The 12,688-nt window shown below is 38.1% G+C and overlaps 1 protein-coding gene across 1 annotated transcript in view; it reads left to right on the top strand.

The window, feature by feature from the left end:
- The window catches only part of LOC111158272 (glutaminyl-tRNA synthase (glutamine-hydrolyzing)-like 1), a 35,367-nt gene extending 24,031 nt beyond the window's left edge, over positions 1-11,336 (top strand). Inside the window, exons 10-11 of the mRNA XM_022520196.1 lie at positions 5,946-6,151; positions 8,837-11,336. Of these exons, the coding sequence (XP_022375904.1) occupies positions 5,946-6,151; positions 8,837-9,057 (427 nt within the window). The 3' untranslated portion in view covers positions 9,058-11,336. The remainder of the gene's footprint in view (positions 1-5,945; positions 6,152-8,836) is intronic.
- Positions 11,337-12,688: the final 1,352 nt, after the last annotated feature.

The raw sequence follows: 12,688 nt of genomic DNA, 5'->3' as shown, positions 1-12,688 counted from the left end.
AAAGACAGGAAGATAACCTAATTGTCCAGTGGTGGTTGCCTGCGTCTGTGGGTTAGGGGAAACAGGAAGATGCTGTGGGCTAGGGGAAATAGGGAGATGTTGGTTGAAGGGTACAAACTTGTAGTGATAAAATGAATTAGCTCTGGGGGCATTTGGGTGGCTCAGTCAGTTAAGTGTCTGCCTTTGGCTCAGGTCATGATCCTGGGGTCCCAGGGTCAAGTCCCATATCAGGCTCCCTGCTCAGCAGGGAGTCTGGTTCTCCCTCTGCCCCTCACCTTGCTAATAATGTTCTCTCTCTTCCTCTCTCAAAAAAAAAAAAAAAAACAAAAAAAAAAAAAAAAAAAAGATGAATAAGTTCAGGGGATACAAAGCATAGTTACTATAATTAACAGTACTGTGTTATATACTTGAAAATGCTGAGAGTACATCTTAAATGTTCTCACCACTCACACTCAAAATTATAATTATATAAGGTGATAAATGTGTTATTAACCCTATTGTGGTAATCATTTCACAATATATACATATATCTAATTATCATATTGTACACCTTAAAATTACACAATTTTATATGTCAGTTATATTTTGGTAAAGCTTGAAAATAAAAACCTAAAAATATTTGATTATGTTCTACAGAACATAAAAGACTCTTTTCCTATAAATCAAAACTATAATGCGATATTACCTCAAACTTATTAGAATGGCTAAAATCAAAAACACAAGAAACAATAGGTGTTGGCGAAGATGTGGAGAAAAAGGAACCCTTCAGCACTGTTGGTGGGAACCCAGACTGGTGCAGCCACTCTGGAAAACAGTATGGAGGTTCCTCAAAAAGTTAAAAGTAGAACTATCCAGCAGTCACACTACTGGGTATTTACCCAAAGAATACACAAACACTAATTGAAAAGGATACATGCATCCCTGTGTAGCAGCGTTATTTACAGTAGCCAAGATATGGAAGCAGCCCAAGGGTCCATCAGTTGATGAATGGATGAGGAAGATGTGGTGTATATACACACAATGGACTATTACTCAGTGATAAAAAAGAATGAAATCTTACATTTGCAATGACCCTGATGGAGCTAGAGAGTACAATGCCATGCGAAAGAAGTAATCAGAGAAAGACAAATAAATACCTTATGATTGCACTCATGTGGAATTTAAGAAAAAAACAACAACAACAACAACAACAAATGAGCGAGGGGTGGGACAGAGGGGAGAGAGAGCCATACCAAGAAACAGGCTCTTAACTATAGAGAACAAACTGATAGTTACCAGAGGGGAGGAATGTGGAGGAAGATGATGGGGATTAAGGAGTGTACTTGTCATGAGGAACACCTGAGCACCAGGTGATGTATGGAACTGTTGAATCACTGTATTGTACACTGTGTGGTAATTAACTGGAATTCAAACAAAAATTTTTAAAAAACAATTTAAAAAAATAAGACTTCAATATTAACCAGATGACTAATGATTTTGGAGTAGGAAAAGAAAATGAAATGTTGCTGAGAGGTTTTCTAAGCAAAGACTTTCATTAAGTGGAAAATGTTACATTTGCCAAATATAACTGATTTGAGTCAAATTGTGTATCTCAGGGCACAATTTTTTTTTAAATTTTTTATAAACATATAATGTATTTTTAGCCCCAGGGGTACAGGTCTGTCAACTGCCAGGTTTACCCACTTCACAGCACTCACCATAGCACATACCCTCCCCAATGTCCATAACCCCACCACCCTCTCCCGACCCCCCCCCACAGCAACCCTCAGTTTGTTTTGTGAGATTGAGAGTCTCTTATGGTTTGTCTCCCTCCTGATCCCATCTTGTTTCATTTATTCTTTTCCTACCCCCCAAACTCCCCACGTTGCATCTCCACTTCCTCATATCAGGGAGATCATATGATAGTTGTCTTTCTCTGATTGACTTATTTCACTAAGCATAATACCCTCTAGTTTCATTCACATCATCACAAATGGCAAGATTTCATTTCTTTTGATGGCTGCATAGTATTCCATTGTGTATATATACCACATCTTCTTTATCCATTCATCTGTTGATGGACATCTAGGTTCTTTACATAGTTTGGCTATTGTGGACATTGCTGCTATAAACATTCAGGTGCACGTGCCCCTTCGGATCACTACATTTGTATCTTTAGGGTAAATACCCAGTAGTGCAATTGCTGGGTCATAGGGTAGCTCTATTTTCAACTTTTTGAGGAACCTCCATGCTGTTTTCCAAAGTGGTTGCACCAGCTTGCATTCCCACCAACAGTGTAGGAGGGTTCTCAGGGCACAATTTGATATAGAATATCTTGGTCCCTGTAACAGCATATAAAGAAACTGAAGGAGAGGAGTCTGAAACCTTCTCCATGGTCACCAGTTGAGGGAACTGACAAAAGGAAGTGAGAATTTCTGCTGGCATTCCTATCTCCTGAGTCAGAGAACTTAAGTCAGCTTTTTTGTTTTGAGGGATTTTGTTTGTTCACTCACTTGTTTTGTGAGGGGAGTATAGACATGAGTGATAGGAAAAATGGAATTTGGGTATACTTTTTTTTTTTTTTTTTAGTCTTAAAAAGTCAGTTTTTTTTCCCGGGAACTATAATAACTCATAACATTTTTTTTTTTTCTTCATGTGGTGCCTCAGTTTACAATTTTGTCATTCTTCTACTACCTTTTGTTCAAAAAACAAAACAAATTTATTGAGTTAGGAATCCACAGTTTATTTTTAAAGAACATGAGCCACATTTAAATCTGATTTTTACTGTTTGTCTTCAATTTGTCCTATCTGTTCTTTCTTTTAACGTTTTTTCCTGCCTTCTTTTGTTCTTAAATAATTTTTAAAGAGATTTAAAACAAGAAAAAAGTCATTTATATTTGCCTAAATATTTACTATTTCTGGCGCTTTTTTATTCCTTTGTGTAGATCCAAATATCCATCTGGTGTAATTTTTTTCTCCCTAAAGAACTTTAATATTTCTTGGAGTATAATCCTGCTGGCAATTAGTTCTTCCAGCTTTTGTTTATATGTAAAAGTGTTTATTTTAATTTTGACATTTTCTCTCAGTATCAAATTCTAGATTGATAGCTTTTCTTTCAGTACCTTAAAGATCTTGTGTTGCCTCCAGATTTGCATAGTTTCTGAGAATTGTTGTCATTCTTGTCTTTGTTCTTCTGTAACATGTCTTCCCCCACCACACACACACACACACACACACACGTGCTGATTTTAAGACTTTATCACTGGTTTTCAGGAATTTGTGATGTGTCTTGGTGTGGTTTTCCCCCTGGTTTCCTCATGTTTAGGGGTTTGTTGAGCTTCTTGGATCTGTGGGTGTATTATTTTAATCAAATTGGGAAAAGTTTTGGCCACTGTTTCTTAAAATATTTTTTCTGACCTTCCCCCCTTCTTCTGGGACTCCTTTCGTATGTATGTTAATCTGCTTGATGTTGTCCCACAGCACACTGATGGCTCCACCCTGGTTTTTGTTTGTTTGTTTTTATTGCTTTTTTTTTTTTTCTTTTGTAGTCTTTTTCTCTGCTTCCTTTTGGATAGTTCCTATTACTATCTTCAGAATCACCGATCTGCTGTGTCACCTGCTGTCAGCCACATCACGGGTCATTTTTCTTTTCTACTTCGCATTTTTCATTCCTAGAACTTCCAAGCAGGTCTTCTTATCTCCTTGGTTTCTTCATGATACATGTTTTCTTCTACCTTCTTGAACATATGGAACATATTTACAGTAGCTGTTTTAATGTTTTTATCTGCTAATTTGCACATTTCTGTTGTTTCTGGATCTCTTTATATTGATTGCTTCTTACCCCCTAGTTATGGGTTACATTTTCTGCTTTTTTGCATGACTGGGCATGTGACTTTTATGTTATCATTTGCTGAATTTTTGTTGTATTCCTTTAAACCATGTCAGGCTTTGTTCTGGGATGCAGTTAAGTTACTCAGAATCTGGGGCACCTGGGTGGCTCAGTGGGTTAAAGCCTCTGCCTTCGGCTCAGGTCATGATTCCAGGGTCCTGGGATCAAGCCCCTAGTCGGGCTCTCTGCTCAGCAGGGAGCCTTCTTCCCCCCGCCCTGCCTCTGCCTGCCTCTCTGCCTACTTGTGATCTCTATCTGTCAAATAAATAAATAGTTACTCAGAATCTGGTTGGATCCTTTCAAGGCTTCCTTTTAAAAAAGCTTTGCAAGGATGAGTCCAAAATGGCCTTTAGTCTAGGCTAACTTAAACTCTACTTTAGGCAATACCCTTGAAGAATTCTGCCAGATGCCTCATGTATTATGAAGTCTTTCCACTTTGGCTGTTAGGAACACACCCTGTTTTTTAGCCCTATATGAGCTCTTGCAGTTGTTTGACTTTTCAGTGATTCTCTCCCCAGCCTTGAGAATTTCTTCTCCCTACATGCACACAGATCAGTACTCAGCCAAAGACTTGAGGGATCACTCTACAGATCTCTTGAGCTCTTTCTGTGTGCTATTTTCTCCTCTCTGGTACTCCGTGAGAAAATTCCAGTTTTCTTTGCCTCCCTGAACTTCCAGTCCTTGTCCCTAACTTCCTGAAAACTGCCCCCTGAAAACTCTGTGTAGGTTCCTCCTGTCTGGGCTGAGGCCTGGAAACTGCCTCCAGGCATTACACTGGGGAAATTCAAGGGCTCACTTACTTGCTTCCCCTCTCTCAGAACTCCCTCTCTTGAATGCCTGCTGTCTAATATCTGAAAATGGTTGCTTTATTTTGCCTAGCTTTCTAGGCAAAATAAAGCAGGGTAAATTACTGTGGGTAAATACTAGGGTATGTTACTATTTACTATGGCAGGGTAAATTCCATCCCTCTATCATTAATGGAAACAAAAGTTCTGTTTTTGAACCATATTTAAAGTAGGAAGAAATTTAATAGAAAAAAAACGGGCTTGTGTTTGAATAAATTTGAGGTTTGGGAAATGCCATTAATGACATCATTTAAGCCATCAAGTGTTATTGTATTAATTATAGGTAATACCTACATTTATCTCTCTAGAGACCTTGTGGTCAAATGATAGTAAAGAGATTTGATACTTCTGTAGGATTCTTTTAGAGTAAAAAAAGAGCACATTTTTATCTTTATTATATTTGGTCCTCAGTAAGACGAGTAGTTATACCCATTTTTACAGGTGACAAACTGAAGTTTAAAACCGTACTTTTGCCTGCCTTTGTGTCTGGTTCAGGAGGATCCAAAGAGTGCCTTCTTTTTCCCTTTATTTGCATGATTGATTTGTAGTCATTTTTATAGCTGGCTAATTCCTTAATCTTGTCAGTAAAGTAAGTTTCTTTTCTTGAATTTCACATTCCCATTCCTGGGGCATACCTAGCCATAAAGTACAAAATTGCAAGCACTGTGTACTTTCTCCAGTTTCTGTTTCCAGAGCCTGTTTCCTAGTGGCTACTTAGGATGGCACATTAGAATTTTACAAAACTTCAGAATCCTTATAATAATGAATTCTCATTATACTGCAGTTGAAATAAGACATTATAATAGAAGGAGGATTAGAATAAGCCTCCAGAGACCTAAGTTCTAGTTACTCTTTTACCATTGCCCGTCTTTGTAACCTTTGGAAAGTCATTTAATTGCTATGTACTTGATTTTTTTTTTCACCTGAAAATAAAGGTTCTAGTTTAATGATATCCCTGAAAGTGGATAATATCCACTTATTTAATGATATCACTATTCTGTGATTATATGTGTATAATTGTGTCTAGCAGTGAATTCTGATTAAACTCCTGAAACTCAGATTTTTAGAAATAATAGCACAGTTGAACAAAAATCATTTATATGTGTCGTTAGGAATCTTCATGGTACCTGCTTATAAAGGTCAGAATCCAGTCATTCTATAACAAGCCTTCTCTGTGAAAATTGATCCAAAGAAATTTTAAAATCCTTAAAATATCATCTGTTTTTCTACAGAAACTATGAGAATTATTTCATTAAGGCACAGAAAGTGAGACGACTCATTGCTAATGATTTTGTGAAGGTTTTTAACTCTGGAGTGGATGTCTTGCTGACTCCCACCACCTTGCGGGGCGCAGCACCATACCTGGAGTTCATTAAAGAAGACAACAGGACACGAAGCGCCCAGGATGACATTTTTACACAGGCTGTAAATATGGCAGGTGAGGATCTCTTGGGAATGTTCTAGTTTTCTTCAAATTTTTAGACAGGCACCCTGGTCTTCAACTTAGGTTCCAGCTAGACTGTTCCGTGAAGGCAACAGCTTGTCCTTCTGGAATGCTTAGGAAAGTGTGTACGTGTGTGTGAGGGGAGGGGTATGTGCACACACATACTCGGAGTCAGTCTACTTAATAGCATAATTTTAACTTTTATTTTGGAAATTTTCAAACCTCCAGAAAAGTTCAAAGAATGGTGTAATGAATACCAATATGCCCTTTGCCTAGATTCATTCATTTTGTCTTATCTGCTTTCTCCTTCCTCTCTTTCTCTCTGTACACATACACACACACACACACTCACACACCTTTTTTTTTTAGCCAAATAATTTGAAAGAAAGTTGCAACATCATGATACTTCACTCCTAAATACTTTAGCATAAATCTTCTAAAAATGATGACATTCTCCTGCATAACCACAATTCTGTTATCACACCTAGGAAAACTAACATGAATATAATAATATTCCAGATATAGTCCATATTTAAATTTTCTCCATTGTACCAAAAATGTCTTTTATAAAATTGTTTTTCCCCCGATATATTATATTTGTTTATCTTTTTAAAATTTAGAACAATACCCCAGTTCTCTGCTTTGGGTTTTGGTTTTTGTTTTGTTTTTTCCTTTTGGAACACATCAAACTTTTATAATTTGTTTCAATCATCAAAAAAAATGTAGGAAACTCAAGAGGAGAAGGAAAGCATATTGTATTTCCCCATACTTTTGCTTACTATGTTCATTTCTTCCTGGTGTATGAAGATTCTTTATCATATCCTTTCTGTTTAAATTCCTTTAGCCATTCTTTTAGGGTAGGTAAGCTGTTAACCAATTCCCTTAACTTCCTCAGAATGCTTGATTTCCTTTCAAATTTAAAGGTTATGTTCATTGGATACAGGATTTAGGCTTGACATTTCTTTTCTTTAGCACTTAAAAAATGTTATGCTACTTTCTTCTGGACTGCATAGTTTCTGATGAGAAATCCCCCACCTTTTAAAATTTTTGTTTTAATTGACATTGATTTTTTTGAAGAGCCTAGTGCGCTTGCCCTATAGGATGTCACATCCATAAGCTGGATTTGCTAGATTGCTTACTCATGATTGGGAAGCATTTTGGCAGAAATACTGCATACTCTCCATGTTGGGAAACAGTTAATGTCAGTTTGTTCCACTTTCAGAGACTAAGTTGATCCCTTAGTGAAGGAAGTAACTGCCAGGTGTTTTCTGTGTAAAGTTACATTTTTCCTTTGATCAGTTATAACCGATGGTGAGGTGGTACTCTGAGATTGTGTGACTATACTATTCCCCAAAAATCTTGAACCCAGTTTGAGATCTATTGATGAATCTTGCCTGAATTATCTCCTAGAGAATGACAAAAATGCTGATTTTTCTATCATTCTTTGTACATACATTAGCAGTCTTCTCTAAAGACAGCTTTGTTTTGTTGTTGTTTTTTTAATTCAGTGTATTATAAACAATTACTGTCATTATTGGCTTTGATGCTGAAACTGTTTGGCCAACAAGAGCCCTTTCAAGTTGCATGTAGCCTTTAGACCTATCCACATTAATTTCTAAAAACTTCCTTATTTTATGGCATAACAAGATATCCCAGGATCTTTTGCTTTCTTTGCCCCAAACGTGGAATTAAAAACAAACTACTATTTCTTATCTATCAAATGGCAAACATTCAAAAGCTCAACAACATACTCAGTTGGTAACGCTGTAGGGAAAAAGCATTTTGCTGATGGGAGTTCAAAATAGTACAGCTTTTTTGGAGAGGAATTTGGCAACATCTAGTTACATATGCATTTATCTGTTGATGAAGCAATCCCTATTTATCTGAGAGACTTTCAAGAATACCAAAAGCCGGGGCGCCTGGGTGGCTCAGTGGGTTAAGCCTCTGCCTTCGGCTCAGGTCATGATCTCAGGGTCCTGGGATTGAGCCCCGCATCGAGTTCTCTGCTCAGCGGGGAGCCTGCTTCTCCCTCTCTCTCTGCCTGCCTCTCTGACTACTTGTGATCTTTCTCTCTGTTAAATAAACAAATAAAATCTTAAAAAAGAAAAAGAATACCAAAAACCATGGTGCATCTGGGTGACTCAGTCAGTTAAGCATCCAAATCCTGATTTCAGCTCAGGTCGTAATCTCATGGGTGGTGTGATTGAGCGCTGCATCACTGGGCTTCACGCTCAGTGGGGAGTCTGCTTGAGATTCTCTCTCTCTTCCGCTCCCCTTGCGCTCTCTCTCTCTCAAATAAATAAATAAATCTTAAAGAAAAAAAAAAAGAATACCAAAAAACATGTATACTTGGGCATGGTGTGAAATAGCTCAATACTGAAAACAACCTAAATGCCCAACCAGAGAAGCATGGGTGAAAAAATTATGGTACAAACCACATAATGGAGTGCTGTGCAGCTATAAAAAAGGAATGAAGAACGTCTCTGTGAGTTGATACACAGTGATTTCCAAGATATATTGTGAAGTGAGCAAAGGAAGGTACAAAAGCATATGCATATGTATGACTTCTGTCATTTTTTAAACCTTATCTGTCTTACACCTACTAGCACTAGAAAGCAGAAGTCTCCCCTTCTTAGGGTGGAGAAGTAATCAGCTAATAGGTTTCTTTCTTGTCTTCAGGATTGCCGGCAGTGAGTGTCCCTGTGGCTCTCTCAAACCAGGGGTTGCCAATAGGACTACAGTTTATTGGACGTGCATTTTGTGACCAGCAGCTTCTTAAAATTGCCAAGTGGTTTGAAAAACAAGTACAGTTTCCTGTTACTCAACTTCAAGAACTAATGGATGATGGTTCATCAATCTCTGAAATTGATAAGTTAGCTTCAGTTTCTCTAAAACACTAGTGATAAATATAGCACACAAATTAAAATCACTTGAAGATTTTATATTCGAGAGAAGTCTGATGATCCTGCTCAATTCCTGTAATTTGGTTCCTTGTCAACACGGTCGTTCGTTGGAATCACCTTTTAAAACTCTTGTGATACCGCTAATTATAAATCACCTGTCAGCATCTATGAGGTATCCACTAAGTGTAAAGTACAGAATTTTTACATTAACATAGACACACGTTCGTGGAAAGTGAGGCATTCTGCAAAAATGTTCATTAATAAGAACAGAGCTTAGAGTACAAGTAAGCTTGGGGATAAGCCTCTCAGAACTTCCACATCTTTGTAACCAAAGTGCTAATAAAAGCTATGATTTGTGCCTCCAGAGAGAACGTGAACAGCCAGGCAGATGGGCAATTCAAACATAGTGGAGGCTGCCTTGGGGGATGTTAAAAAGGCACAAAAACAATAAAATGGGAATATTTGCTTCTGAGTGCTGAACAAAGGAGGTAGAAGAGGTGCTCCGAGTGCTGGAGGAAGTGCGACGTGCTGGGGCACAGAGTCATGCAAGACTGGGGTTACGCCCCTCTGGGGATGAGCGCAGGTGCAGACGCTCTTGATTGCTCTAAATATAGAGATGCAGTGACTGAACGCTTTCTCCTGTTTTGCTAACGTTGAAAATGTGACTTCTGCCATCGCAGAACCCCATGCCAAGGAACTAGAACAACTCCATGGAACTCATTCTCCTGTTTACCAACCACAAAGGAACTCGCTGGTGTCACAGAAACATTTGTTGTAACCTAAGAGACCATATTGGACTTGAAACTTGGGAGGCAGTGGAGCATGATTTTAGTGAGAAAGTTTCAAGATAGACAAGTATACCCAGTGTGAAAAACTAGCAGATAATCTGGTGAGGATGCCACAGCCTCCTCCCTCACCCCAGTTTTCTCTGTTACTTACGGTTTCCTTACCCTCTTCGTTTCTTTACAGATGCTCTCTGTTTGGGTCCCTTGAGCCCAAAGGGACAGTAATGAGAATCCATATTCAATTTGAAAGAAAATTTTATGAAAATCATTCATTTCACCACTATAAAGTTTCATTATTGGACTTGTCTTTGCCAGAACACCATTGTCATCTCGCGTTGATCAGGTCTTTGAATTTGGCACGTACTACCGATAATTGTAAGTGGGAAGGTGAATTGTTATTTAATAAATTCGCTTTGTTTAGTAAGGAAAAAGTCCTTTCTAAATACAAAGTACACGCGGGAGAAGTCTAAGTGGCAGAACCTTCTGCAGGGCCACTGGAATATTGCATGGTGGGAAGTTAGCTTGCCTGTTACTTTCTCATTAACAGTTTTCTCTCCTCCCAGGATCCTTCCACTCCCAAATGGTCTAAGTTTATATAAAACCTTTCTGTGCCAGCCCCACCAGTTTTCTTATAAATCATGACTCTGAATCCCTGAAAGAGGAAGACATTCACAAGAGAGAATTGCATTTTTTTGTGACAAGGGAAAACCATCTTAGTTTGAAGGAGCTAATATGATGTAAAAAGCAAACAATAAATCTTTGCCCCAGTCTTTTTTTAATGTGTGTGTAATTTGAACTGAAATTTTTTCAGAGGATATTTATGTAATTTCTCTTACTCCTGGGCTCCTCCTTGAGCTGCACTGATGATCTGAATCTGGAAATAGGGAAGTGAAACATTGACTGTTCTCACATAATAATACCCAACTAGCATGAAATGATACCTAATTTGTTTCTCTTTCTTCTCCATCTTCACCCTAAATCTAGTAGATCTCATTTTACCAAATCACTGTCGGGGAATTTAAGTGGGAAATAGCTTCTGTATCTCAGCTAATTAAGTCCTGACATTGTTAGCAATTCTGAAAGGCGAGGTTGGCTACAAGTGTAAGATGAGCTCCCTGATAAGACACAGCAAAACAAAGAGAAGTTAGATTCAACCACAGAAGCATCACTGGAGTGAAAAAATGTGATGAGATCACACAACCTGCCATCCCAACACAACCTAGAGCGCAGGGAGCAAGGGGGAAAGTCAGTGTTCCGTGCTGGCCCCCAACGTTACCAAGAAACTCACTTGAAACCAGGGAAGCAGAATGTTCTCTTTGGCTCTTTGTTACCAGGTCATCAGGAACACAGAGGACCTTGAGCCGGCTAGAAGAGACAGCCTGGTTCCAAAAAGATTCTAAAAATGACAAGGAACAGTGACCTTATTAGGAGATCACCTGTTCCTTCTAACATAGACAAGAAATACCTTTAGGATTTTATTTTTATTTATTTTTTTAAAAGATTTTATGCATTTATTTGAGAGAGAATGAGCCAAGAGCCAGCATGAGCAGTGGGGAGGGGCAAAGGGAGAAAGGGAAGCAGACTCCCCGCTGAGCAGGGAGCCAGACTTGAGGATGGCCTGGGGATCATGACCTGAGAAAGAAGGCAGATGCCCGCCCCTCCCACCCACCTACCCTCCCAACCCCCCCACCCCTGCCTGCCCTTTAGGATTTTAGACTGAAGGACTGTGAAGAGAACCGTTACAGAGCACCAGTAAGTAGAGCTCACGGATACTGCAAACTGTGCCATTCCCTGCTCCAGTCAAGGGAAGGGAGCAAGCTAATGGAATTTTCACAATAGCTTCTATTTTGAATTTTCATTCATTAGCTATTTTTGATCTCCCTCCCTTTCTTCAAGCATGTGATTATCTACCAAGGTTAAATGCATATTGACTGTGCAAGACTGGGGTGAGATGTGTTCATTGTATTTAGAAGCACCAAAGCACAGTTTAAAGTAGAAGGTCTTGCTCAATTTTTTTGTGACTTAAGCAGTGTGTACACTAGAACATAAACCTGAAGATTTAATAAAGGCAAATGACATGAGAAAAGCCCAGCCAACATTAAATAAAAGTAATTTTTAGAGGTTTTCAGAGGGTTTTTTTAAAATTTCTTTTTCTTTATACCTCAATGGACTATAAATCCAGAAGGATTTTAGGCAATTTATTAAAAACATAGTATTACAGTGATATAAAAGTGAGTAGTTGAGAAAATCAGTAAAGTGATAAAAGTAACAAAAAAGGATAAAACAAGGAATGAAGTTTAAAATAAAAATGCTTCTCAAGGTATCTATATAGATGCTTAAGGCTGTATAGTATGACACGGTATAGTATAGTATGACACGGGAATTTTCCAGTAGCTTGCCTAGTAGCTAAGGCCACCAGATTTAAAAATCAAATAAACTTGGCTTTGAACCCTATTATTGCCATTTATGAACTGTGTAACCTGTTTGAGCTTCAGTATCCTGACTTGTAAAACAGAGATAATATTTACTCCAAGGGATGGTTGGGAGGATTAAATTAAAATATGCACACTGAAAGCACCTAACATGATGTCTGATAGACTAAGCACTTAGTAATTTGTAGCTGTAAGTAATGCACACAATTATAAACTTAAGTCACTTTCTTATACAGTTGACCCTTGAACAACACAGGTTTGAACTGCATGGGGTCACTTACATGTGAATCTTTTTATAAGTACAGTACAGTACAATACTACTTTTATAAGTACAGTATAGTACTATATATATATAGTATTTTCTCTTCCTTATGATTTTCTTAATAAAATTTTCTCTAGCTTACTTTATTG

Source organism: Enhydra lutris, unplaced genomic scaffold (genome assembly GCF_002288905.1).
Source record: "Enhydra lutris kenyoni isolate GAN:26980312 unplaced genomic scaffold, ASM228890v2 scaffoldscaffold58, whole genome shotgun sequence".
NCBI lineage: Eukaryota > Metazoa > Chordata > Mammalia > Carnivora > Mustelidae > Enhydra > Enhydra lutris.
Note: the sequence above shows the minus strand (reverse complement) of the source record. Positions and strands in the feature narration are given on the sequence as shown.